General features: G+C 44.4%; 1 protein-coding gene across 5 annotated transcripts; it reads right to left on the bottom strand.

The window, feature by feature from the left end:
* Window positions 1-8: 8 nt before the first annotated feature.
* On the bottom strand, window positions 9-24,463 carry LOC101079132 (trinucleotide repeat containing adaptor 6A). 5 transcript variants are annotated; one of them, XM_029836984.1, is made up of 27 exons: window positions 24,322-24,463; window positions 22,915-22,966; window positions 20,572-20,671; window positions 17,134-17,435; window positions 16,625-16,672; window positions 13,798-15,807; window positions 13,519-13,705; window positions 12,934-13,418; window positions 12,720-12,851; window positions 12,492-12,644; window positions 10,661-10,849; window positions 10,340-10,500; window positions 10,138-10,215; window positions 9,782-9,940; window positions 9,023-9,178; window positions 8,709-8,828; window positions 8,441-8,560; window positions 7,893-7,976; window positions 7,601-7,772; window positions 7,299-7,433; window positions 6,983-7,153; window positions 6,764-6,904; window positions 6,505-6,612; window positions 6,171-6,401; window positions 5,988-6,058; window positions 5,724-5,863; window positions 9-5,543 (listed from the first exon to the last, which is right to left on the bottom strand). In XM_029836984.1, the coding sequence occupies exons 5-27, from the start codon at window positions 16,668-16,670 to the stop codon at window positions 5,195-5,197; spliced, it is 5,598 nt and encodes a 1,865-aa protein (XP_029692844.1). In that variant the 5' UTR covers window positions 16,671-16,672; window positions 17,134-17,435; window positions 20,572-20,671; window positions 22,915-22,966; window positions 24,322-24,463; the 3' UTR covers window positions 9-5,194. The 5 variants fall into 5 exon arrangements, with proteins under 5 accessions (XP_029692844.1, XP_011602119.2, XP_029692846.1 ...); XM_011603817.2 differs by lacking the exon at window positions 9,023-9,178; XM_029836986.1 differs by lacking the exon at window positions 16,625-16,672.
* Window positions 24,464-26,432: the final 1,969 nt, after the last annotated feature.

Raw genomic sequence — 26,432 nt, 5'->3', positions numbered from 1 at the left:
AAGAACTGAGTCACTGTTAGTCTTTATTGAGGGTTGTACCCAAGTTTTACAGCTTTGTATGATGGCTGCACGAGCCAGAGGGTTACAAACAGTAATCAGTATACGAGTACAGCCAACAGAAGACCTACTACCTACTACTCTACACCTTTAGTACAGATTCTTTTAAGAGCACTAAAATCCAGAAGAGAGGAGAAAAAAAAACAGAACAAACCAAGCAACAAAGTAATAAAAGATCAAATGAAACCAAACAAAGACAGCATCAGAGGAGACATTCATCATTAGAGCACACTGGAGTTGGTTTCTATACCATGTAAGATAGGCGACTTCGTTTGTCAATTTATACCCATACAAATAAAGATTGTCCTTCAAAAAGTGCAGTTTCCCCCCCCAAAAAAGTTTTAAGATAAAATCCTTTGATGACCCAAGGAAGACATTTGAAAATAAAAAGGTACTTCCTGTTTTGTTGGAAAGAGGAAGACTTCCTCTCCATGATTATAGACACTGTACGCTTATATTCTTATATATTATATATAGTTTCAACAGTCTCCCAAAGCAATGTGCATAATAGGTTTACAGGTGATCCAACTACACACTGGATTGATAGAATCTCTATAAAAAATATTGTAGTTGTGTAAAATTTGCAGTTTCACCGGCCTCGCTCGAGACAAGCTGTTGAAGTCGAGAAAATGGACTTTGCAAATCTTAACCTGTCCTCTCCTGCTACAACTGGTCTGACGGTCGGTGCGTAAAGGTCGTCAGTTCCAAATCTTGGTACGATTCAAACGATGGCACGACATGATTGAGGAATAGTATTGGGAATCTCAGCTGTTCGTACAAATTTTTGGGATTTTTTCCTCTCCCCACCCCCCAAAGCAAAACAAAATGAAAAAGAAAATGAATAAAACCCGAGTCGGACATGGAAGCCTGGGTTCAACACTCCACTGCATAGTCTCTCTGAGTGACCCCCCACCCCCCTCCCCCCATCTTTGTGCTGGTTAGACTAAAGCTTTTCAGGGTTGGTTTGTGGATTCATATTAAATGTAAAATGACAAGACAGCAGATTCTCAGTTTTTCTTCTTTTTTTTGCCATTTCTTTCAAAAACTAGCACTTTTGATCAGAGAAACAGTCACATTTTCCATTCCAAACATTTTTAAAAGTAGCAGAATTGTCAGCTTACTGACGTCCATCCATCCGTCCATCCATCACTCCCCTCATCCCGCCCTGTCAGGAAGCTGCTTGGCAGCGACAGTGTGTGTGTCTGTGTGTCTGGGAAGGGGGGGGGGGGATTGTACATTGCTCATGGTGGTTGTGACTTTTTGAAAATTGTTGTCCTCACATCATCCCAAATGACTTTTCTTCAAGCATTTAATATTGTCCAGCTTTTTAAATAGACACTCGCGACGACAACCAAAAAAAAAAGAAGAATCGATCCCTTTCCTTCCCTCCCTACTCATTTTGGCATTATGTACACACACACACACACACAGTATGAGACAGGCTTCTGCAGCAACACACACTCTCCCACACACACACACACACACCAGAAACAGTGAGATCCAGCGAGTAACAGTAACAATTTGAAGAGCCCCCCCCCCCGGTCACTGAAACTGTCACACTCAAGGTCAGGGGTTGGAAATACTAAAAAGGGAGCGAAATGACGATCCGAATCAGCTCGGAACAACCAGTGAGGTCATTTCAGCGAGTGGAAAGATAAACAGGGAAGAGCGGCTCGGTGCCGCAGATAAGCCACGCCCCTTCACTCTGCCAACACGCGACCGACCGTGCACGAGACAACCAGGCGCAACTGGGGACGAGCAGTCGTCACGAGCTGGAATTTGCTGCAGTACCTTTAGAAATGGTCTCAAAGGGCAATAAAGGGTGTTAAAAAGGATAATTTTCACCAATAAGTCATTCCATGCTCTGGGTGGGATTGCTCTCAATCTCCTGGCAAATAAAACGCACAAATAAGTGTTCAGGTGACTATGAAACTGGAACTAATTACTTGAACCGATTTCTTTGCAGAAGTGATTGATAAGGAATGATTCTGTCTTGATATTATTGGATATATTTGACTATTTCAGATACACGCTGGCTCAGTTCAAGCAACACAGAGAATAAAGGAAGAAATGTAAATCTCAAGAAACGATGACATCGTCCCTCCTCCCTCTTCTCACTGGGTTCAACAATGCACGTCTCCATTCATACACACACACACAGCCCTGTCACAACACACAGATGTACCTCACTCAGCTGAAAATCCAAACCACTTAGCTGTCGCCGCCCGCAGGCCGTCGACGACCATCTGCCCTCCGTTTTTACTGATCCACCCAAGTGCAAATTCCAAGGCTCCTCAGTTCAATTTGTCAAATTAAGTTAAAAATCAAACACGACCGACAAACATGTTCCATTTGAAAACACCAGCTAAACAATACGCAACCAAATACAAGTAAGAGAAATATAGTCATATATATTTATATATAGTTTAAGCAAAGAGATCTGGAATTAAGTAAACTAAACTTTTGAATTATTTGGTAGAGAGCAGTTCAATACTGGCACACACCACTGTCAAGTCTGGCTAATACTCAAGGTTTTAGCTCACTACGTATGCTTGAAGTTGTTAAATATTCACGGCTAAACTTAAAAACACAACTAAAGCCACGCGTAGAGTACTTCTGAACTACAGGTCGATATCGGGTGGGGAGGCGGGAGGAACACACACACAGGCTTAATACAGGAGAATCACAAAATGAAGAAATTAAGGTCCATGGCTTCGCTAATGCTGACTTCTCGTTCACACCTTCTCTGAAGCTTCTGTCCCGATATTGTGCATCATCGTAACGAAAACAATCACTGATAAGTAGCTGAATAATGTTCACGCGTGTACTATAGTCCACAAACACCACTGGTATCGTACATTCACGCTGTGCTCCGACGCACCGCCTCGCTCCCCCCTTTCTGCAGATCTGCTCGCATCTGCTGGTACAGAGCAGCCACACACACACACACACACACACACACACGTATCTACAGACAGACCAGGTCAGGAACTTCAGATGAGCACCTCTTCCTCCTCACCCAAAGGGGAAAAAAAAATAAAAGTAATAAAACAGTACAATACAATCATTTTCTATTTGTAAACAGGTAGAAGCCACTTGACTTGTTGCATCTTCGGACACAATTATGATCAAGGCAATGAAATGTGGACGACTTTTGCACTGTTAAAATATCATCTTCCACCTAAACGCGGCTTTTGTGATGTTTTTCTAGCTATTTCGTTTTTCCAAACACCATTCCTGGCAATGAGAGCGAGTAGGATTTTTTTTTATTCTGGTTTTGTTGGTTTTTTAAAAAAAGCAAGTCATATTTCGCATTTTTTATGTTGTACTTAGTGAAACGTTGAAACATTTTGAGACACGGGAGAAGAAAAAAACGAAACAAAAAAGCCTCTCACTAGGCCACGCGAGAGGCTACAGTATGCATAGATACAGGTTCGCCTTTCTCTTGGTTTAAGTCTGACGACACAGAATGTTTTCCACTGACACTCACGCGCACTCACGGGGGGGGATGGGGGTAATAAAACAAACAAACCAACAAAAAACGCTCCCCATTTTTGATTATTTTTACATGGAGTGGAGGACTGGAAGAAGAGAGAGGGAGCGCTGAGGTTTCAACAGCTCGTCCTCTGCCCCCCCCCCACAGTGGGACCCCCCCCCAAATAAAGACAGCATACTGAAAGCAGTGTGTTGAGCTTCTCCAGCTTAAAGCAGTTATTTGGCAGAGAAAAATAAAACAAACTTACAGACCTATACATATTTGTCAGTGCTAGAAGTTGGATTTTCCTTTCCTACAAGGAGTAGTAGTTTTTTTACTATTATTATTCACCTACAAGGGGGGGGGACTGGCTTGATTTCCTGAGAACCATTGCTGGTTATTTAGCAGACAAAGAGGAATAGTTCAAATAACCAACGCCATGGCCAAAAACACTGATCCGAATTCCCAGAGTTACAAAGCATCGTCTTCATCCTCAATAGCAATTTACTTCTTTTTTTTTGTCATTTTATACATTTTTATGGTTTTTTTATAATAGATTTTAAACTTTTTTTTTGTTTTTTTTTTTTAATTTTTCCATTTTATTTCATTTTCTTTTTTAAAATGAAGAATGAACACACGTTCCGCCTCCTAAGTCTTGTAAACAAGAGGTTGCAGTGTGGCACCTCCAAAACATTGAAAGCCTATTCTGAAAGTGCTGTTCCCCCCCCCACGACCCCGGGTGGGGACAGGTGGGGGGGCTTGCTAGATAGGCCCTGCCCCCTATATATGGGTGGGCGGGGCTTGCTAGTCCCAGCTGCGGCTACAGTCCTTTGCACTGCAGAGCTCAACGTTCTTTAGTTTTAAAATGAAAATTGGTGCAATACTTTTTCATGTCACGTTTAGTATCGCCAGGTCATCCTCCTAAGTCAGCTTTAATTCTTCTTTAAACTATTTGTTGATCTTGAACTCCACGACAACGCGGTAAGGTAGGCGTGCCAAGGCAGAGAGGAGCGCACAAATATTCATTCACACATACGCACGCTCACAGACACACGTGCACGCACAGTACTTCAACACACGTGTGCGTGCACACGCACGCGGTAAGGACCTCAATGAGTAAACAGCTACACTGGAAAAACTGGCTGCTCCCTCTATATTGCAGATTATATATACTGAGAAAAAACCACATTCAGTGCAAAGTTAAAAAAGCTCATACTCCAACATTGTCAGCAAACAAATGCAAAAAAAAAAGAGAGAAAAAAAACAAAGAAAACGTTAAAAATGAAGAGAATTGGAATTCAAATAAACATGACGAATGAAACAAAAATATATAATAATGAGCTTGATTGAAGCTTTTTTTTCGGTCTGAAAGAGCACTACCTGGAAGCAAATATCCATCCGTTCACATTATAGAATTGGCCTGCATGATTCAAGTATTCCGACTGATATGTTTTTGGGCTAAAACAAAGTGGACATATGTGCAGAGAGAAACGTAACTTGTTTTCCACAGGGGAGACCCCGTTTTGTTGAATATCTTGCAAGTGAGAAAGAGTCCATCTAGTGCCATTGCATTCATAACTACTTTTTTTTTTTATCATCTATGCTGATTATTAAGAATTCTCTACTGACCCTTCCCTTCAGACCGTTTGATTAGCACGTGGTTCACATGGAGTCTCCTCCCCCAGCCAGGTGATCCACTGGAAGGAAGGAGCTGATTGGGGAAGGGCTGCTCATCCTCCCTGTCTCGGTGCCACCGGGGGTCCCCCACAGGCTACTGGAATAGTTAGACCCACCCCAGAGGGAGGAGCTGTGGAGATCGCTGCTGTTCCACTGGTTGGGTTCAGGAGCGCGGCTGGGAAAGTGGTGAGACTGATCCATTCTGCTCTGAGAGGACCCAACGGCCTGCCAGCCGGAGGAGGGAGTGGCCAATGACTGCCCTTGTGCAAAGAAACGATTAATTTCCTCCTCGCTGGCAAACTCGGCCAGAATAGTAGTGTTTCCCAAAACACACCTGCCAAAGAACAGGAGAGAAAGGTTTGAGTCTGGCAGCTACTCCGCGACATTAAGAATGAGAATAAGAAAGTGTCACATGTTCAGTGCAGAATATTTGCTCTACTGTAGAATGCATCTAACACAGTTAGCAAGTCGCTACACGTGCTCGCATCATGCAGGGAAATGGGAGTGTCTTTACATGTGCAGGCTCTTCTGGGCCTTGGCGGCCTCATCCTTGGAGCTGTAGCATACCACAGCATTACCGTGCGGCAGGTTGAGGTGGAATGTGTTTAGAGGGCCGTGCTGCATGCACAGCGTCCTCAGGGTCGAGCCATCAATCTGGGAGACATGAAGATGAACCATGAGCACAGGTGGAGATGCTTTAAAACAGAGCTGGGGGCTTTCTGTGACTCCAGGAGTTGTGCAAAATATAAACTATTGATGAGAAAGAGTTCAAGATAACCTGAGGTGTGAGATTTTTCAGAACGAGCCATTGGGTTCTCCCTGAGCTGCTGCTGTCACTCCAACTGGAACCTAAAAATTCACAGAAGATTTTATTTGATTTTTTCTAAAAGGTTGAAGTTACTAAATCCCCAGTAAATTTCAGGGACCAAAGTATTCAAACATGAGTGTTTCCTGTTCTTACCAGGTGTGTATCGGGACTCCGAGGAGCCCCACCCCCCCAACCTTAGAGCAGAACTGTCCCAGCCGGAGGAAGCCGAACTCAGCTTCTGGCTGGTGAGACCAGGTGGTGGTCTGGTGGGGGCTGCCACAGATAACGCCTTGGGAGGCAGGGGGACTTTCCACAGTTCGTGGGCCAAAGAGGAGTTGGACGCAGAACCGCCACTGGGAGACCATTTTGACTCACTGGGTCTAGCTGCACGTGGAGAAGAAGGTGGTTTGTTTCTCTGCTCTGCGGTGTGAACGTTCCCAAAAGCGATGGGATGCATTTAAAGACTGCTGAGTAGAGGAGCACAGACCTGAAGTGCTTTGTGCTGTACTGGTGAGGGAACCGCTGTGGCTGGAGGCACGAATGGATGACCAGGCACTGTTTGAAGGCATCGTGGTGTTCAGTGATGAGGATGGCCCTGGAAGAGAGGCATTTATTTCATCCAAGCCCAGCCTTAGCAACAGTAACACAAACTTGAGAGAAATATGTTCGTATACATTCACAATAATCTGAATGGTTCAGTAGCTTTTTATATAGAGCATTTCCATTTTCAGGGGCTCTTTATTTACCGTTGTTCCTGTCCCTGAGGTGGTCTGTGTCACGGACGGTGTTGATGGAAAGGTTGTTGATGACACTGCCAGGGGTCACATAAGGGTCAGTCTCAGGGTCAATGTTGGGATAACCTTTCCAAGGCTCCCCAGGCCGGAACTCTGCACACATACCAGTGGTTAGCAGTTTTCAAAGCAAACCTTTTTTTTGACTGGCTATGTGAAGGCAAACAAGTGTACCTGGGGGCCAGGTGACAGTGTTTCCATGGGGTGGGGGGGAGTTGGCACGGGGCGGCCAGCTATCACCCACAGAGCCCATTGATTGGCCAGGAGGACTCAGGGGAGACGGGCCAGAAGAGAGGATGTCATAGAAGGGAGAGTCCTCCAGACGCAGCCCAGACGACATAGCACCTGTTAAAAGCAGACAATTAACCCCAAAGTTCCAGACGTAAGAATTACTGCTGCAGTCAAAATATGGTGGCAGTCACATGATCATATCTCTGGGGTCAGGCTACAAATAAATATTCTTAGGGCTTGTGTTTGGTTTTTTTCTTACCAGGTTTGCTGTTCTGCTCCAGAGGGTCAGTAGCCCAAAGTTTCTTCAGTTTGGACTGGGGTGGTTCTTTGTAGCTCAGAGCTCCACCACTACTAACACCCAAGTCCAATGGTACATTCAGGTTAGAGTTCAAGCCTGATGGAAGAGATGGGGGAAAGAAAAGGTCAACTACACTGCATTATCATTTGGAAAAGTAGCAATATAAATGATTTAAATACATATTACAGGCAAACGGGAGAGGATATGAAATGTGAGATTAGACTGATGATATTTATTACAGAGCTCGTCTGCATATAACGTACTTAAAGGGAAGTTGCTGTAGGACCCAAGAGGAGCATCTTTCAGCATCTCTTGGTTATTGTGGGACAAGAAGCTATCCAAGTATGGTTTGAGCGGTGGGGCCTGTTTCAGTAGTGAGGGGTCAAGGTGCCGAGGGGGCTGCATCATTGATGGAGACGAACCAATGGGGCGCATCTAAGAAAGATGGGCAGAGGAACAAGCATTAGATGAGACATCATCATGGAGACTGGACGTGCGTTCGAATCATGGTCTCATCATGGTCAATCTTGCGAGGAGGACTTTAGTAGGACGAACCTGTTCGTTCTGTCGTCCCATAGACATGACTCTCTGACTCTGAGCCTTCTGGTGTTGCTGCTGCCGCTGCTGCTGGAGAAGACGCTGCAAACAGCCACAAACAATAATGCTGGAGGCTTGTTTTCAAAACGGATTACAAGTGATGCACATCTGGTAGCAGTTGAGCAACTGACTAGCATAAATCAGCAACCTGAGTGGCTTAACTGTTCATGACAAGTCTAGTATTATTATATACAGAGAACAGCCAAAACCTGCCCATTTGTCTATCAGCAACATTTTCAACTGGCCATAAATCTTAAATCTTAATCTACTTAAAAAACATCTGCATGTGATTTCTGGACATAGGTCTCTTCCTCCTGGTCCTAATTTATAACCAACAGTTTCCTTGGATGCTCTTCAAGTGTAGTACTGGTTGAATGTTACTGGGTTTTAATGTGTTTTTAGTAACGTACTTCAAAGTGTTTTTTAATTCTCCTTCATTCACTGATTGTAAAGTAACCTGTCAAAGACATTTTGGTAACCTACTATTCAAGCACCCATTACTGTACCTGGAGTTGGCTAATCTGGTTTAGCTGTGTCAGATGGTTGAGCACAGCCACCTGCTGGGCACCAAACAGAGGGTTGAGAGCTCCATTACCTCCAGGATACTTCAACAAGGATGGAGGGACCTGAAGAAAACCAAGATCAGGATGTTGTTTTGGAGCAGAGGTATTATTTACAAGGGAAAAAAATGGAGAATCCTGATGTGCAGTGAGCTCCACAAGCAGTTGGCTCCAGATGACCTTCAAAACAAATTATTGTGTGCAGCTGCTCTACCTGAGAGGGCAGGATGGGTGGAGGCACTTGATTGCGAAGGTTGGGTTGGGGAGGGACTTGGGAATGGGGGCCACCTCGGCCCTGTGCTACGCTGCTGCCACCCATCATAGGGTTTACATTCTAAGCAGGGAAGGCAAAGATAATGAAGCATTATTATTTGCATTTCGTTGCAAGGACAAATGTTCCCTGATTCAACACCACTTTATAACATTGTGTTCTAAATTTCTGCTCTTTCAGTGATTCTTTGTAGTCTGACATCCTAAAGTTTTACACCCAGGACCTTAGAAATGTTTCTTCTGTCCTCCCACACTCACCTGCCTAGTGGCCCCAGTATTAGAGTGGGAAGAAGAGGGACCGGGGTCGAAACAAAAGATATGCTGAGTAGAATTGGAAGGAGAAAAACTCATGCTTTGATTGGAGGAGAGCTCGTCAGAAGTTTGGCTATCATAAGCAGATTGGGAAAGAGACAGCTGCAGAAGCACAGGCCAGCAGATGAACGCCAAGCACAGAGGGACAGGAAGCACATCAATCACAGATATGCAGAGAGGAAAGGAGAAAAGAAGGAAATGAGTTAATTTTGCACAGAAATAAGGTGCTTAAAAGATGGGGATGTGTGAAAAGATGAACCCAAGAGGACACATTTTAAAAAGGAGTGAAAGGCAGACTAGTGGGGGGAAAAGCAGAGTGAGAATTAAGATTACAGAAACAAAGAAAGCAGCAAAGCCAACACACAGCAGAGGAAAATACCACTAAGGCATAATTAGAAACCACTCTTATCACAAATAGGATTGTTTGTGCACATATTGATCTTTTGACCATATAGCTGTGTTAAGACCACAATGAAGAGATATTTTACACAAGGCAAGTATGTGATCAAAACGTCCCGTGCAGAGTGTTTCAACAACCACTGTGGGGCACTGTAGGTCAAAGCACTAGCCAAGCCAGGCTGCCACTCACCAAATAACCCGCCCTTCTGTATATATGTCATACATAGTAGAGAGGAGGAGAGGTATTTCCAAGCCTCTTTTCCTTAACTGATAAGACACCACAGACCTATAGACACTCTCAAGTACCTTGTCATAATAAGGGCTGCGATCCATGGTGGAGTCCTTGTGGAGCTGGTGTCGAGACCCAGGGTTCTTTCCCATTACTCCATTGAAATCTCCCATGTTGCCCATGTCTACACGCTTGTCTGAAATCCCCACCTTCATGGAGTCATCAGGAGAGTCTCTCTGCAAAGAGATGGGGAAAACTGTCTTACATGGACAGGAAAACACATTTGTACTTGTAAAGAGTAAAGAAAATTTAGCTTGAGGCCTTTTAAATTTTCAAACGATACATGAATCTATATGGGAACCATATAGATGTACTACAGATTTAAAAATACCAATGAAAAACTGCAACAGCAACACTATGACACAGCACTTACCGGGAAGTTCATGTTGTTGAACTGACTGATGAAGGGTTTCATCCAGGGTTCATCTTGTTTGTTGACTTGTTTGTTCATCTAAAAAGATTATTGACAAAAATATTTACCGGAGACACCACCACATTTATTTAGGGACAATTATTCTGCAACATCCCGAGTACATTCGGGGTTTACACTTTGAACAATTGCACGCTCTGCTAACCTTATAAGAGCCTTTATGCTTGTAGTTCCAGGTGTTTTGGTCATTGGGCCGGTTGTCCTGTTGGCTGTTGTTCCACATGCCAATCTCCACCTCCTCTTCTTGGTCCCAGCTATTGCCCATATTCACGTCCTCCCCACACCATGTATCCATGGGCTTAGAACCTGTAGTTACAAAGTAAAGCAGAGAAAACCCGTGAATGAATGAATATGGATACATTTAATGTGGAACTTTAAGACACAAAGTCTGGGTTGCGTCACACTGTATGGGAGTCAAATTCCATTGCTGCCGCCACAATTTGCATGTGTGGGCTTTTTTACTCACCAGACTTGTGCTGTCCGCCCCAGCCACACCCAGAATCACGGTTATCTCGACTCGGTTCAACCCAGCCGGAGCTAGTATCCATTGGCTTTCCCCAGGCAGATGTGCCATTGTCTACTGTCACTGGTGGAGCAATGCCAGGATCGCCCCATGAAGAAAATTCCTTTTTTGGAGTATAAGACTCATTCCATCCTGTAAGAAAAATGGAGGTAACTTTTAGATAATCTACTGATCTTCAAGGGTATGAATCTAAAAATGACTAAATGCAAAAGTGCATCTTAAAAACAGCTATAAAAAAAATCCCTAAAGAGCTTGAACACAGGATGTTGAAACATTTAGGATAAAAACATTTTAGGGTGGTCTTCCTGGGACCTCCCCCATGTTTTCATATTCATCCTGCAAGTTTACATTCTCTTTGATAGAATCACACAGCAGTTCAAGAGTCTCTCTAATATCTGTTTAAATCTCTCCGTCATCCTCTTTATTCATGTTGTTTACTTTAACTATGATAGGTGTTTAAATGTGAACAGGCCCAATACGCTTCAAAAAAGTGAGATCATACGCGACCAACTGGGTGTTAAGAGTTCAAAGAGCTCCAATTACAGTTGACCACCCAGACCTGCTACCTTCTACTTCCACAGTGGGAGTTTATGGTAGATGCCTGAAGTGCCACCCTGTAAAAATAGGACAGATCACGGGGTGGCCTTGTGCTCCAGTGTCTCTGATGTGGCTGGGCATGCTCACACACAAGTACATGTCCAAATCAAAACACAAAAATGCCCAGAGCTGCCAGACGTGCGAGTATCACCATCAACTAACCACTAATAGTACCTGCATGATAAGAAACCAATATACATATTGAAAAAAGACGGAGGTTTAAAACCAAAAATCAGTCAAAACCGAATTTTAAAAATCCATTTCCCCATTAGCTGTTCTAAAAGGATCCAGAAAGTGTGCGCTCACATTTGAGACGCTGGCAGTTGGTTGTTTTTTTTTTTTTTTTTTTTTTTTTTTTTTTTTACAAGCACACTTCAGAAAACCAGTAGAATCTATTTTTTGTCAGTAATGGGGGATCCTGCACCACATTGAAAGAAATGCTGCACCATTTACTTCAGTGGCTGAATTCAATGAATTGAGTGGCTCCCTTTTACTGAATAGTCTTCTTACTTGTTTTAGATTTCCTTTTTACACTGGAACTATTCCTCTTACCAAGTTCCCAGACATGAACCTCACCACTCATAGTCTCTCGCTCACTTTCTCTCAACATCAACAAAAGCCACTCTTTCAGGAGAGGAATTAGTGGGTGAGCGAGAACAGGAGGAAAAAACAAATGAAAGGGGTAGAAAAAAAATTCAATGCTCTTAGCATTCCAAACGGATGAGTCAACCGCCTCAAAGACAACACCACAGGGAAATGGGAAAGAAATGTGCTTGTTTATTTTCCATCTATGCTTATGAGCAAACTGTGTAGGCTTTCAAATATCAGTCTGTGTGTGCATGCACACTTCAGTGTCTGGCAATTGAAATTATTTGAAGAGCTATTTTCAGGGTTTGTATCTTTATCCTTTCATAAAGCTTACAAACTGCACCACAGGGCTTGTACTTACATGTTTCTACCGTTTTACTTAATGACTCGTGCTTGAATGTTTGTCTGACATCCATAAAAAATAAGCAATTAGAAATTCAAACCACAACCAGTCCAAAAGTTATGATAAAACAATCCTTTCAGGTTACCAATAATGTGTGCCTTAACATAGAGAGCCTTGTAAATGTATTTTAAATATCTAAACAGCTCTTCTGATGTTAGTATTTACACCATGCAGATTTTGGCTTACCAGAACTATTGTCCTGTGCAACAGGCTGCATTGGCTGAGGAGGATGTTTGGAGCCATGTGAAGGGTTGGACTGACGTTGAGATGAGCCCAAAGCCTCTGGATCTGTCTGGGGTGTCCCGTTCCACATGTTGACAGGTCCACCACTGTATTTACCTATAAAAGAAATCTCATTAGATTTTATTCAACCTTTCTATCCCATTTTGCCTCTAAAACTAGAATAGGATTTACCAGGGTCTCCCCAGGCTGCTGTTCCATCATCGATCTCCATCCTTCGACGAATGGACTCTGGAGACGGCTCTTCCCACCCATTTGATGCCTCATCTTTCTGACCTACTGTGGGCATGGGGCCTCCTAACCAGCCTGACAGAAGAGCAATGCATCAGTTTCCTTTAGTTTATTTTTTGTTTCATCAGCCTTTAGAATACTGGAGATGGACATGTACCTGAGGTTTTGTTTGGACCTTGAGTGCCTCTGGAAGGGCTTGCTTCAGGACCACTTCCCCACTCATTGGATGGTTTGGGTTTTGGCTCACCCCAGTTCTGGGTTCCTTGGGTGTTTTTCATCGTCTCCCCCCAGCCCTGGCTGTTGCTTTGGGGATTGGGTTTTTGGACTGAATCACCCCAGTTGGATCCTGGGTTTGAAGTGCTCTGGTCCGGTGTATTTGATCCTCCACTCCCTACCCAGGTATTGCTGCTGCTGGTGCTGGTGCTGGTGTTGGTTCGGCCAGGCTCGCTCCAACACCCTGAACCAGACCGGTCACTGTCACTGTCCCAGCCCGCTGAGCCTGTACCTTTTTGGGGCTCCCCCCAGTGGTTGTTGGCCCCCGATCGGGCACCATCTCCACCATTACCCCACCCTTCCCTTCCATTTCCAATACTGGAACCCCAGCCCTGCTGTTGTTTAGGTGTGTTATTCCATGTGTTAGACCTAAGAAGTGCAAATAAATTAAAAAAAAAAAATCCATTAAAAGCAAGAAGGGTAAATAAGCTAATCTTTTTTTTGCAATGGAATTTTGAGGACTACTCACCTGTCAGGTTTGTTATTGCTCCAGGTATTACTGGTGTTGTTGCTACCCTTGTAGTTAGAGCCATCATCCCATCCACCGTGGCCTTCACCATTTCCTGAAGCTTTGCCGTCCCAACCAGATGTTGGGCGATCTCCCCAACCAGAACCTCCTGCACCTGAGCCTGAAGGTTTTGGCCCATTCCCCCAACCTGCAAGTAGAGTTAAAAAGGCAATGCATTTGTGATTTCTGACTACTGTATTAGAGTATCAGTTCCAGAGTTATTTATAAAATGATCCCCACCTCCAGTGGTCTGAGAGGAAGCTGCTGGTGTTGCTGTGCCCCAGCCAAGGCCTGTACTGCTTTGCTTTCTTTCATCCCCTCTAGGACCCTGGTGCTGATTCTCTGAAGTGGAAGTGACATCCCAGGCAGTGTTCTGCCTTATGGGAGTCTGTCCCCATCCGGAGTTTGACAGAACCCTCGGGTCCACGTCGGCTCGGGCCAGAGTTGTGGGTACAGTTGCAGTGACCTTTCGGCGATTTCCACCTTTTGATTGACTGCCCTCACGGTCTGAGCTCGAGCGGCCACCAGAGCTCTCCCCACTCCCTTCACTTCCCCCAGAGCGACCCCAGCCACCAGTGACAGTCCCCAAGCCAGGGTTTCCACTCCCCGCAGCCCCAATACCCATGGCATCATTCTCCAAGCTCCTCCAGCCATTGTTGCCTGAACTTCCTTTAAAATTTCCAGCATCTGAGTTGGTTTCACCAGGAGTTGTGGCTCCCCACTCACTGTTTGACATCTTGTTGTTAGATGTGGAAGAGCATGATGAGGATGAGGAAGATGATGATGCACTGCTTCCCCAAGGGCGAGGCATCCCTGCTGGTGGGCCCATTGTGGTTTGGGTGTCATTTTCTGGTGCATGGCCTGCAGAGTATGTGATTTGATTGGAGTTAAAGCCCCAGGACACATTATTCTGAGGCTGGTTTGGATTACTGGTGGCGCCCTGGTCCCATCGTGGGGTCCCAGCATTATTCTGATTATTATTACTCTTGTAAGCAGCAGTAGAGGAGATCTGGGGGTTCCCGGCCTGCATTAAGGCAGGGTTTGGGGGGTTCACAGTGTCTGCATTTGGGTAGCCCTCGTCTCCAGAGTAAATCGTTGCACTCCAAGGCGTACCAAAGGCCCCAGAACCACCAAGCTCTCCTTGGGGTTGCGGAGAGGCTGATGAGTTTCCATTGGCCAGTGGACCATCGTTCCCTCCTCCAATAGATCCCCAGGGACAATCCCCACTGAGCTGGGGTGAGGCGATAGAGTTTGGTGAACTAGAGGTCATTGTGGCATTAGTAGTAGTAGTAGTATTCATCATTATAGTGTTATTTGGTCCATTGGATTCAGTGTTAAGGTTGGTTGGCTGGAGGCCACCATTTCCACTGTTGCCGCTTCCTAATACCTTGTTGCCAGCTGTACCATTACTCGCATCACCATCTTCCATCATACTGCTGTTTGGAGCTGCCATGCTACCCCAGGCCAGCGCAGGGCCCTGTTGGGAAGCTACACTCAGTTTAGAACTCATCCCCTGGACCTGTGAAGGACGTTGGCTCTGGGAGCTTGGGCCTGCGGTTGGATTCTGTGGCCAGGCACCATGGTTGGCATTTGGGTTCAAAGTGTTTGGGTTCAACCCACCATTGATGCAGGGGGTGTTTCCACTGGTGGTGTTTACGTTGCTGCCTGACTGGGTGCCCCAGACACCACTATTAATAGGTTTGTTGTGGTTACCCATATTATTGCTGCCAATAGTGCTGGATCCAGCCACAGAAAAATGGGAGGGCCCAGTAATATTTCCATTGTTTGATCCGCTGACGGTTCCCATCCCTCCACCGAGCATATGTCGACTGTTGCCATTGCCGTCTCCATTTGCCGCAACGCCGATCATCACGGCGGAGGTCACCATTGAGGAGGAAGGAGAAGAAGCCGTAGAAGACACAGAGGAAGAAGCATTTGATGACATCATCACTGTGGTCACAGCGGCAAGGTGTTTCTCTGAGCCGTTTAAGGAGCTAGAGTCTGCATCCATGCATTCTGATGCCAACTCGGGGTCTGATCCTGACCCACAACCGGAGGAGGAAGAAGACGAGGAGCAAGAGAATGAAGAAGGAGGCCAGACGGAAGAGTTTGCTGAAGTGTTGTTGGATTTGTCAGTGCTTCCGTCCACTAGGACTTTGCCCCAGTTGCTGTTACCATCACCGCTGCATGGAGAGCCAGAGGACCAAGGGGAAGGCTCATACTGAGACTCCAAACCAGGATGCTCCAGACCTGTAGAGAGACACAACAAGTTTAGGTCACTCTTACATTAGATATCCAAACATGATTACACCAAAGCAGAGACCATCTACCATAGATTTCCTCAAAAAATTCAGACCCAAAATATGACAAAAGCGACAAACCAAGATAACTATGGGTGAATAAAGGCAACCAGTAAAATAGATGAGTGGCTAAAACAGGATGTTTTTTAAATATATATAATTCCTTCTTTTTTGGTTTTCACCAACTGTGCAGGGATACCATGCCAGAACCAAAAAGACTAGGAGACAGCTTAAGCTACAGTTTTGAGAGTGGTCTAGCCCTTTTGTGCACAGAGGTTATGAACATAGTGAAAGGGCGATCAAGGAGTGAGTGAGCAGAGAGTGCAGTGAAAGGTGCACGAGAGACGGACAATAAATTGCCTGTTATGCACTAATGCTTGACAGGAGAGGAATAGGTGCAAACTGTTTATTCACCTTACTTTTGACATAAAGAGAGTTTGCACTCATTTGCTATCAAACGTCAACCCTGGAGGTAACAAATCTCACCGTCAAACTTGGGGTTGAAACAGGCACGCGGCTGATACTAGATAATTATAATCATTGCATCTCTGAAAGTTATATGATTTTAATTACAACTGGAGTCTGAATTGCAAGACCTGGGGAAAACTGGTTGAGTAACTCATGTAGTGTCTTTCTTTTCACAATAATCTGGCCAACTTTGGCTGTCAAAAAAAAGTCATATCTCAACTTAACAAAATTAATACGGAAATTGGGAGGAAAAATGGAACGCAGAAGAACAGGAAGGCAAGGAAGCAATGTGTGGTCACCTGTTTGATTAGGGGAGTGGCTGACGGAATCCCGAATGGGAGCCATGCCTAGAAACAGACAGAGGAAAGACTGTCAAACACAGTGAAAGAGAGCTAGAGATGAAGCCAGAAATTAAAAACAGCAGAGAAAATTGTTAGCTTAATTGTTAGGACAGGACATTCACAAGTCAAGCGATCAGAAAAGTTAAAATCAAACAAACTCCAAAGGAAAAAAAGGCGTTCAAAGAAAAGAAAAAGAGATAGCCCGTAACTGTTGCGTCTGGGAAATGTTTAAACATTTATTCTTAAAGATTTTGCAATCACGTCATATTTACACAACACTTTTCAAAGCCAAGTCTAAAATGTCTTAGATGCTTCCAGGCTTTCCCCCAATATTTCACATGAAACAGTCTGATACCCGTTACTTCAGACCACCATATAAATAAATAAACTTCTTCAAATATAATTAAGAATAAAAAAAATCTACCGATTGCAATCCGTTGTAGTTTATACTGTTTTTTCTAATTTACCTGCAAAGGGGTGGATGTGGTTCAGGGCTGTGCAGAAGGGTGTCTCCAGGGTGTGTGGAGGACAACTGACCTCTACTTCCCAGTTCTAAATAGGGGAGGTCAAAGGTCTAAGCTCGGGGGTCACAGCCTCAAAGGCCTGAGGTGAAGAGGCAGGGCTTGACAGAGTGGGCAGCAGGATGAGCAAGCCCCCTTGGCATTGCTGAGGGCTGTGTGCAAGGGATGATGTGTATGCGTAGGGGGAGAGGGGCTGGGGATAGTGGTCTGGGTTAGTTTTAGGACTCTGCCCGACTTCTGTTCCAGCACTGCAGAAACAGAAGGGAAAGATGGACACCGACATTAGTTTGACACTGCAGCTGCTAAAACCCAACAGTTAAAACTCCAGACCAACACATTTTGCAAGCAAAGAAAATTAAAGGAGACCAAGTCATTTGGTTTTTGCCTCCGACTCTCTTCTTTCAGCAGATCCTGAACTCTGCAGCTGCGCTCAGATGGGAGCATGCAAGGTAACATGTTTTTCCCCCAGTTTGCGGCACGCCAAATTGGATTTTTGACATGCACACACTTGTTCTGCAGCTTGGAAATCCTGCCGCACGCACTGTTGGAGCAGGAACTGTTGGTTTCCCCCGTTCCCAACTGCATTTCAGAAGAGAGTTCACGAGGGCCCCTCAGTTGGCAGAAGCACAGCCATTGCTATCATCTTACAAGCAGGTGAAGGGGTGGGGGTGGACGGACTAATGTGACAAACAGAACACAGGCTTTTTCCTGGCATCGACCAGGGCAGTGGTGAGAGCTGGTGCGAGGCCCTCATCCACCCTGAGCTTGTATCAGATTCCATTTAATCAGGTATGTAAGAAAAGAAGAAAGTGCATATTGTGGGCAAAACCTCAGACACACAGAAATACTAGTGAGTCACACCATTTATACCAAAAACCTAATCATAATTCTAGAGTTAACCATGACTGCATTATCATCAGCCTCAAGGTCAAATTTAGAATAAAAAGCGTAGAGTTGAACCTGTTACACCAGCTCCCTCAGGCACACATCTGGGAACCGACATCAGGAAATATATGGAAACTTCTGGCTGTGTAGTTAGTTTGTACAGTCATATCATCCAGAAGAATTGGCAGGTTTGGCTGTTACCAAAATTAATATGCAGCAAAGGGAAGAAAAGACTCTAGATAAAGAAAGGAGATATGTGGAAAACATAAAATAGCAGCCAAATAGGCCCCTCACTCAAGTTGAGTACAGAGGAATGCAGCTGCAGTTTCTAACATGCATAATGAAATGTCCAAATTGTTATCCCACTGCAAACGCTTGACAGAGCTCACTTTAGGGTTGTTGGTCTTTTAAAATACTTAAGGTTTAAAATACTTAATGGTTGTTCAAAAAGTAAATGAGTGGATTTGTGTCACGCAGCTGTACCATCATACAGAAGTGAACAGTAGACTTAAAAGCTAAAGAAGATCTGATTGCCAAAAGGAATTGACATTATTTTAGTGTCTGAATGTACCAAAAACATCACCATGCTCCCTCTTCAAATATACACTAATGTGGATTACTGCTCATTACTCTGGATTCAAGGGTAACTCTTTTCATTATCTATTTAAGAGAAGTTTATTAGGTATTAGTTTGGGAAGACTCAGTTGCCATGTCAACATTCCTACACGCTCCATTCCTCTGGGCTTGTCCCAGCAAGGTCAAGTCAGTGCAATGAGCACATGCCAAAGTCTTCCAAAAGGTACAAAAAAAACAACTCACCTCAACCAGAAATAGGGCAAAGTACACAAGCATGTATCCTGTTTTTAAATCAGTGAATACGTTAAATATGAGGATATATCAACAGTTGCCTGAGTGCAAGAGCTGGATGTTTGAATTTCCCTTTTTAAAGTTAAAATTAAATATTCAGGCGTGTGCACAAGTCCACATCATCCTGTCAGAATTTGAAGATTTTCTTTCAATCAAACTAAAGTTTGTCAAATGGAAGGTATTGCGTTTCATATTATTTAATATACTAATGATTATACTTGTCTTTTAAACACACTTTTCTTCCCTGGCTTTTAACCCGGCCTGATACTCTGCTCGAGTTTTAGTGTTTGATTGTTTTTATTGCTTTAACACCATTCATCTTTTAGTGTGATTGTCGTACGCTTTATTCCTATTTCGTACAGCACGTCGTTCCAGCTGTGGCTGTTTTTAAAGGGCTTTATAAATAAAGATGTGGGTGACATTAGTGAGAGGGTTCAAACAGCCCAGGGTTTCCATTAAAGTGTACAATCAGGCCACGGTGTCAGACGCAGCCCAGCAGCAGCGGAGGTTTTGGCTTTTCTTTGGTGAGATGAGACCAAAGTCTGGCTCTTCAGTCATGTGGGAGGCGTACTGTTTGACAAAGGAAGGGAGAGACTTTCGCCCACGGAACAAAGGTTCCAGTTCAACAACTGTGGGAACGCCACTTTAGCCACAGTTTGTTGAGAAGCATGCCATAATATTATTATAATAAAAGGCAATAATATAAAAATTGTTGCTTTACAAGGAAGGAAGATGCAAAGTATGCATCCAAGCTGTCCAAATTCTTTGAGATGCACATAAAATCAAGCCCCTGGGGTGGCTGCCTGGCCACTCAGATTTATAAAAGGGCCAGAGTTTGACGTCTGAGCTCAAAAAGTAAAAACTGGACGAGCTGTAAAAAGCTGCAATGAGAACTTGACTAAGAATCCATGGAGATTTTTCAAGCCAGTTAGAAACATTTTGTTCTTTCTACTTTTAGTGATGAGGGTTAAGGTGAAGCGTTAAGCTTCATTAAGGGGGCTACTAATATCGACTTCAACTCTGTCACCGTTTCCAAAGGGGGAAAAAAAAATCTACAACCATGAGGGAGAAAGCAATTCAAACAGAGATACGCTCCACTCAAGGTCAGAGATAGACATTATCAGGCTTCATGCCTACAATAGCACTGACAGCTGTAACAGTAGCAGGCTTGTACAAACAGGACCCAGTGGAAAAAGGTACTGTCGGTTTACATGCTTAGCTCTGCTAAGTCACAAACCGTACAGCTGCCATGAGGTCAGAGGTCAGAGCAACTGAGGACAGACCTTCAACAATGATAATTAAGAAGCTAAAAGCATTAAGTGAACATTTTGTCGCAACTTGAGCACAGAGCTGAGCTGAGTCATGTGCTAACGTAGATGCTAAACGAGCCCACAACACAAGAACGTCACAAAATGTTACCAGTGTAGTAATAAATCACGAGCAGAGTCGATGAACTAATTCCTTGGAACAGGACTGTGCACCTGGAGCTCTCGTGGCAATACCGGGTGTGCAACTGCTGCATATGCAACCACTGCCACAGCTCTTAAACTGACAGATATTAGCTACATTTATAGCAGCGAACCACTAAAGTTCTGGTTCTGCAGCTGAAACCGACCAGGAGGCAGCACTCACCTTTTGACCAGTCCTGTTATGTTCTTATCCTCCTTCCTTTTCACACTCTCCTCCTCTCTCTTTCTTCCATTCACTGTTATTCCCTCTATGGGTATGTTTCCTGTGGAAAACAGGAGACACGGTAATAACCCAACAAAAAAACGGCAGCAAAATCACTGATGATTTAAGAGCAATGACGTCTCCCTTTGTTTCCAATATAACAACACAAAGCTAGGGTAGTACTTTAAGACACAACAATGCCTGTGAGGGTGATCTCAAATGCAGACAGGGTGTCATGGGAGATGCTGCGTAGACATATCACCGCCTCTCATTACTTGCCCCATGTTTAATTGTAACTCATCATTGTGAGATGGGACTGTGGCCTCGCCATCGATGGAAATTTGGATGCACCCTCACTTGTGTGCCACTCAGCTGGCAGCTTTCACCTGCAGGTTGTGGCCTAATCCATTAATGGGATTACAGCATAGCACTCACTTTAGCTACAGAGGAACGGTGACGGCGAAACGCCACAGGAGACACGAGCCTGCGACGTTCATGCGTGGACGGCCGCTCTCATTCAGGCATCGTTCAATTCACAACAAATTCTGAGATTTCTTATCAAAAAAAGTCATTATTCTCATAGTTGACAGTTCAAATCTGTTGGAAAGAAAATAAATGCTCCATCAAGTTCATATTCTCTGCCAATACCCTGAGTCACCTTTTCCTGCCCCCCCACCCCACCACCACCTCTCTCTCCTTCAACAATCAAGTACTTCAGCAGATGGTTTGGGTTCAACAACAGCAGATCATGGTGGGGGCACTCCTGCAGAGCAAACACAGGCACCGGGAGCAGCATCTGTTTATGAATGGGTAACACTTACCCCATCCCCCCCGACACCTCCAGCTGACGGGGAGGGGGGGCACAAAGTCACCAAAAGGAATAAAGGAAAAGGGGACCTTTAGTTAAGAGACGGTAGAGATTTCCATTTCTTAAAAACAGCAGTTTTATTATCAATATATAACATATCACACAACATCCAATAATAAGCTGAAGTCATTTTGTCTTGTATTTTTGTCTCTGGGGTTAGGCCCTGGGATTCTGGAAAGCGCCTTGAAACAATTTTGATTGTATAAGACGCTATATAAATAAAGATTGATTTGATTTGTATTGGATGATGTAGATGAACTACACCCCATTAGACCAAACCGTGGATTAGCCACTAAAGGATCAGACATATTTAATCATTTGGTCATTTCCCTCGCCGTTACTCGCATCCACAGGCCCAAAGAAACTGGGAGAAGAGCAACGCGACTCCAAAGCACAGGAGGTGGAGGGGATTCGCGTGGCTAATCTGCATGTAACACCACACCATTTGCATTAATTTGCATTGCAGGGTTCTCACGGTGGCCATTTAAAAGCAACGCTCAATTACAGGGACGGGCATCGCCTCAGAAGCAGCCCCACTGTAAGGCTGGTCAAAAGAAGGCTGGGTGAGCTGGGGAGGGCTTTAAAAATAAGCCTGCAGAAGGAAGGGGCACTTTTACGACTACGGTGTCCCCGACAGTTCAAAGAAGGAAGCTAAAAACGGTAAATTAAAGCGAATCTCAAAGGGGCTTGCTTACAGATTGACTGGTCGGTGCCTGCAGGTTAGTGGCAGGAAACAAGCTCCGTCTCTGCTCAGCTCTCGTGATATTTGCAGGTGTGGTTTTATTGCCCCAAGAGGCAATGGTCATCTCCTACCCAACACCCAGCCAATCAAACGCTGTCACAGAGTCCACCATCACCCGAAACGAGGCGGCTGGAGAGCGCCAGCGTGAGCAAAATGTCAGTCTTTGTGAGTTGTATAAAAACCAAAGCTGGTAACTTAGACGTTATGTTAGAAGATTACAGCGCACACTTTCTTGCAAAACATGGCGAATCGTTCATCCGATGTTGTTTTATTCGCCAGGTTTATTTCAAAGCCAGGCCCGTGCCTTAGATTGGGGTGCTGAAAAACACCAGTATAAAAAGCTAGCAGGTTAATGGTCGTCTGGGGTCCTATTGTGTGACGGCGTGCAGGCCAACAGTACCAACACAATGAGCTGCATAAACACCTCACCACTCACAAAACATCAGGTCCTGGCTCCTCGTTTAGCGATTTTAAAACAGCAAAGCTTACTCAGCACAACGCTGCCTCGACCAACCCAGACCCTCCAATTCAATTCAAACGGAACTGCATGTGCTTGCATAAGCAGCAACTGCTGCTCATCCCGCGGACCCCCTGAGCGACACACAAACCCACTAAAACAGACGCAAAAACATTGGAATAAAAGTCCAACGTGCCTCTTTAAACAACGGTGTTAAAGCCTTGGGGACGCACTCACCTGTTAAGATGCTTTAACGTCTTTGGTGGCAACAGCTTCCAATTCCAAATCTCTGAAAGGCAAAAAAAACAGATGAGCTGAATCTCAATTTACAGCCAAGTTATCTTGTATAAACACACGTTCCAGTGAGTCTTTATTTACATGTTTACACGCGATTTTCTTTTCTAAACGTGGAAATATTATAAACAAACAACTGATATCCAACCTTGCCTCAACGTAATTTTTGGTGGGTGATTAAGACACCTGATCCAAAAGATCTGTGCAAGTACAAGCAGTTGCATTTGCAGTAAAACAATGTTACGAGTTGCGGTGCAACGCTAGGGGCAACACATGACGTGGGGCCCCCGTAATGCTGAGGCCCTGGATGGTGATTGTGCGCCTGAGAATGACAGATAAAGCCAGCCTGAGTAGGTCAGAGTTGCACAGCTCGGGCCGTGATCGGCCATTATCTCAGCTGTTACCCGACTTGCAGCTTAACCAACATGGCTTCTCTCCGCCTCTGGTATTTTTCCAGCGCAAGCCAAGATCAGCGGTGGCCTTAACGTGTCGCCGTGTTGCACGCGGTGAGATCAAATTATCGGGGGGCTTTGCTCCGTTTGCACCGTCGTCGGGGCGGCGTACAAACTTAGCCAGGTGGATATGACTGCAAAGCCGCCATAGGCAGAAGCGAATAAGCGGCAATGCCTGTAACTACCGACAGGGGCACTCGTCTGAACAGTAGAACCCCCCCCCCCCCCCTCCCCCAGGTTTATCGCCAAATAAAGGTTACGATTTCTATCAAACAGAGGCTTTAATTTTTAAACGACTACATACAACCACATTTTCGTTTGCATGGGGGGAAAACTTTGGAGACCGAGTCTGACTACATGCTTAGCGACCTACGTCGTCAGATTAGCGGAATGCTAGCGAAAGGCTAGCACTGCGAAGCTGCTGGTTAACGAGCCGGGTTTTCAACTCGAATCCAGCGGCTACGACACAAAAACAAAGCAGCACCAAATGCAATCTACAAGCAAGCTATTTGTCGACAAAGAAATCCACTGGAGCGTTAATATCTCTTCAAGAACGTAATATTTTCTTTTGACAGATATGTGCGCACAGCTGGCGAGCCAAATTAACCACTGCTGGACTAGTTAGCAAAAGGTTGCCCTGCGTAGGATTGTTTGAACAAATCCATCGAATCCGCACAAATAAAGCACATTTCTTGGACAACACGTCGGCCACCCAGCTTTATAGACTATAGCGGGGTCTAATTGCAAAGCGAATGCTGAAAAAAGAGGGCCATGTAGCTAGTTCACCCATGCTAACCAAACAACAGCCGCTGCTTAACTTATCTACACCAGTCCCCGGTCCCAGTGGCTTAAATTCGCGGCGCAAACATTCGAGAAAAGATGATAAAAGCAGCCGTACCTCATTGAAGTATAAAGTGCAACAGAGTGGAAAGGAAAACCGACGGTAAGGCTAAAAGAGTTTCAACACATTTGCAGCATCTACGAGGGGAGGCATCCGTCCTGCGCGATCGCCATTTTCTTAACTCGGCTAACCTTCTTTCGTTTCAGCTCTCCTTTCCCCTCCTCTCTCTGCGTGCATCACTACGGCTGCGTGTGTGTGCGTGTGTGTACGTGCGTGTGTGTATACGCGTGTTTCTGGAGGGGGGAGACTGGCAGGAAACGCACGCACCACTTCCTTTGTCTGACAACGTCGAGTCCCAGTAAAAGTTAAAACAATTGAGCGCAGATAGAAGTAGCTCCGTAACCATGGCAATACACCCTTTATTCTGATCCACGTCCATGTTGTGAGTTAAAGTCATTAAAGATGAATGCAAGAGGATTTCCTTATTCAAATAATCGCCCGTAAAGTGGTCGGATCTTATGTAGCCTGTCAATGCAGATGTATAGGGGAATTATTGTAATGCTAATTTAGGTGAGATCAACATATTTATTGATCAAGCAGTATAGATTTGCTTCAGGTAGACTGTTGGACCGACACAAATGATTTTACATCACAGCAAAATCAGTGTTTGACGTCGCCTTTTCACGATAAATGTGCATTCAATTAAATAGATATAAAAATGTGGCCTGGTTCTCACAACCAAGCATAACCTTGTTATTTTTGCCTGTTGTTACCAAATACAGTGCTGTGCGGCTTCCCCGCTTATGCAAGAAACCTGAAAGAAGGATTTTGAATGCAAAATAGAGAGGAGGGAAACAAATAGTATCTACCGACAGCAAGGTTTCACCCAGGAGACAGAAACTGTTGCTGCTTTTAGGAGGCGAAGCAATGACCATTGACCCAGCAGAGGCCAAAAACAACCTTCCTCATGGTACACAAATTACCTCCCTTATCTGTGCTTCATTCTGAGGGAGTGAAAGACAGAGGAATAGCGTTCACCGTCTGCCAAGTCTTGTTCTGAGCAGGTATCGAAGACAACAATTATGTTTTACAATAAGTCAACAAAGGCCAACTTTTCTGTGCCTTCTTTGACATTAAGCTTCAAAGTGAGACTAGATTGTTACTTCTCATTTCGCCCGGTTCTGTTAAAATATGTGCTTTTGCGTATTATATGTACGGACCTTCTGACTCTACACATCTGGCCTTGAGGCTACAGAGTACAAAATCGCTTTACAATCACAGTCAGTGTGTGTTAGAGTTGTTAAAGTTAACATTATGTGAATTGATGTAATGAAATTATCCCGTTTAACAAGTCGGAGACTCTAATGAGGCGAGTCACCTCCGGGGCACTCACAAACTCTTTTATAGTGAAAGTTCAAGAACCCGGGCCTGAAACAGGAAAACACTTCATTCTGTTTCTGCTGAGGAAAGTTGTTAAGATCACCTTTTTACATGTGTTTGAATATGCATTGTACATTCTCATACACAAAGGAGATGTTGCTAAAGAAAAAGCTGTGCTTTGCAACGTTAACAATCAGTACGTTTACATGCACTGTTTAATCGAGCTGTGCTTAAAATTAGATTTTGGCGTCACGTCAGAAACCTTCCTTGTCCCGGCTCACATGCAATGGAGAAAATTGCGTAACTGACAGGAGCCTGTCCTCCTCAACTTTGGGAGGTGATATGCATGTTTTCATGGAGTTCATTTAGACCGTTTTCCTGTTTATCGCATAATATACAACTGGGAGATGCAGCAGACCCACATTTCAACAACCGGAAGACAAGCAACTGTGTAGCATTGTTAATCTCGTACAGAATGTATGTGTAACCCATTGTGCATATAAGATGTACGCTGTACCTCGTTGCCTTCTTCTGCGACCGGCTTCCTTGGATCTGACTCTTCAAACTCTCTAATGACATCTAATAACAAAGCTAAACTAGCTATGAATGACACTGATTTATGGCTCTATTGTATTGCTATTACTTTTGAGATATTAAATATCCCACTGCAACAGGATAAACCATAAAACATGAAAAACATGTTAAATGTGACCATTTATTCATAGATTTTTGTGTGTTTTCAACCAGAAACGTTTTTCGTTAACCTCATTATCTTTGGATTTTGGGCT

Source organism: Takifugu rubripes, chromosome 5 (assembly GCF_901000725.2).
Source record: "Takifugu rubripes chromosome 5, fTakRub1.2, whole genome shotgun sequence".
Taxonomy (NCBI): domain Eukaryota; kingdom Metazoa; phylum Chordata; class Actinopteri; order Tetraodontiformes; family Tetraodontidae; genus Takifugu; species Takifugu rubripes.
This window is presented reverse-complemented; position numbering and strand designations above follow the sequence as displayed.

What these genes read in the sequence shown, in the direction of transcription:
- LOC101079132 (XM_029836984.1), bottom strand. Translation starts at nt 16,670, where the DNA reads ATGGCTCCCATTCGGGATTCCGTCAGCCACTCCCCTAATCAAACAG. An exon ending in TGGGACGACAGAACGAACAG is followed by an intron (nt 7,773 to 7,892) that starts GTTCGTCCTACT and finishes CATCTTTCTTAG; the next exon opens with ATGCGCCCCATTGGTTCGTC. An exon ending in GCCCAGAAGAGCCTGCACAT is followed by an intron (nt 5,544 to 5,723) that starts GTAAAGACACTC and finishes GTTCTTTGGCAG; the next exon opens with GTGTGTTTTGGGAAACACTA.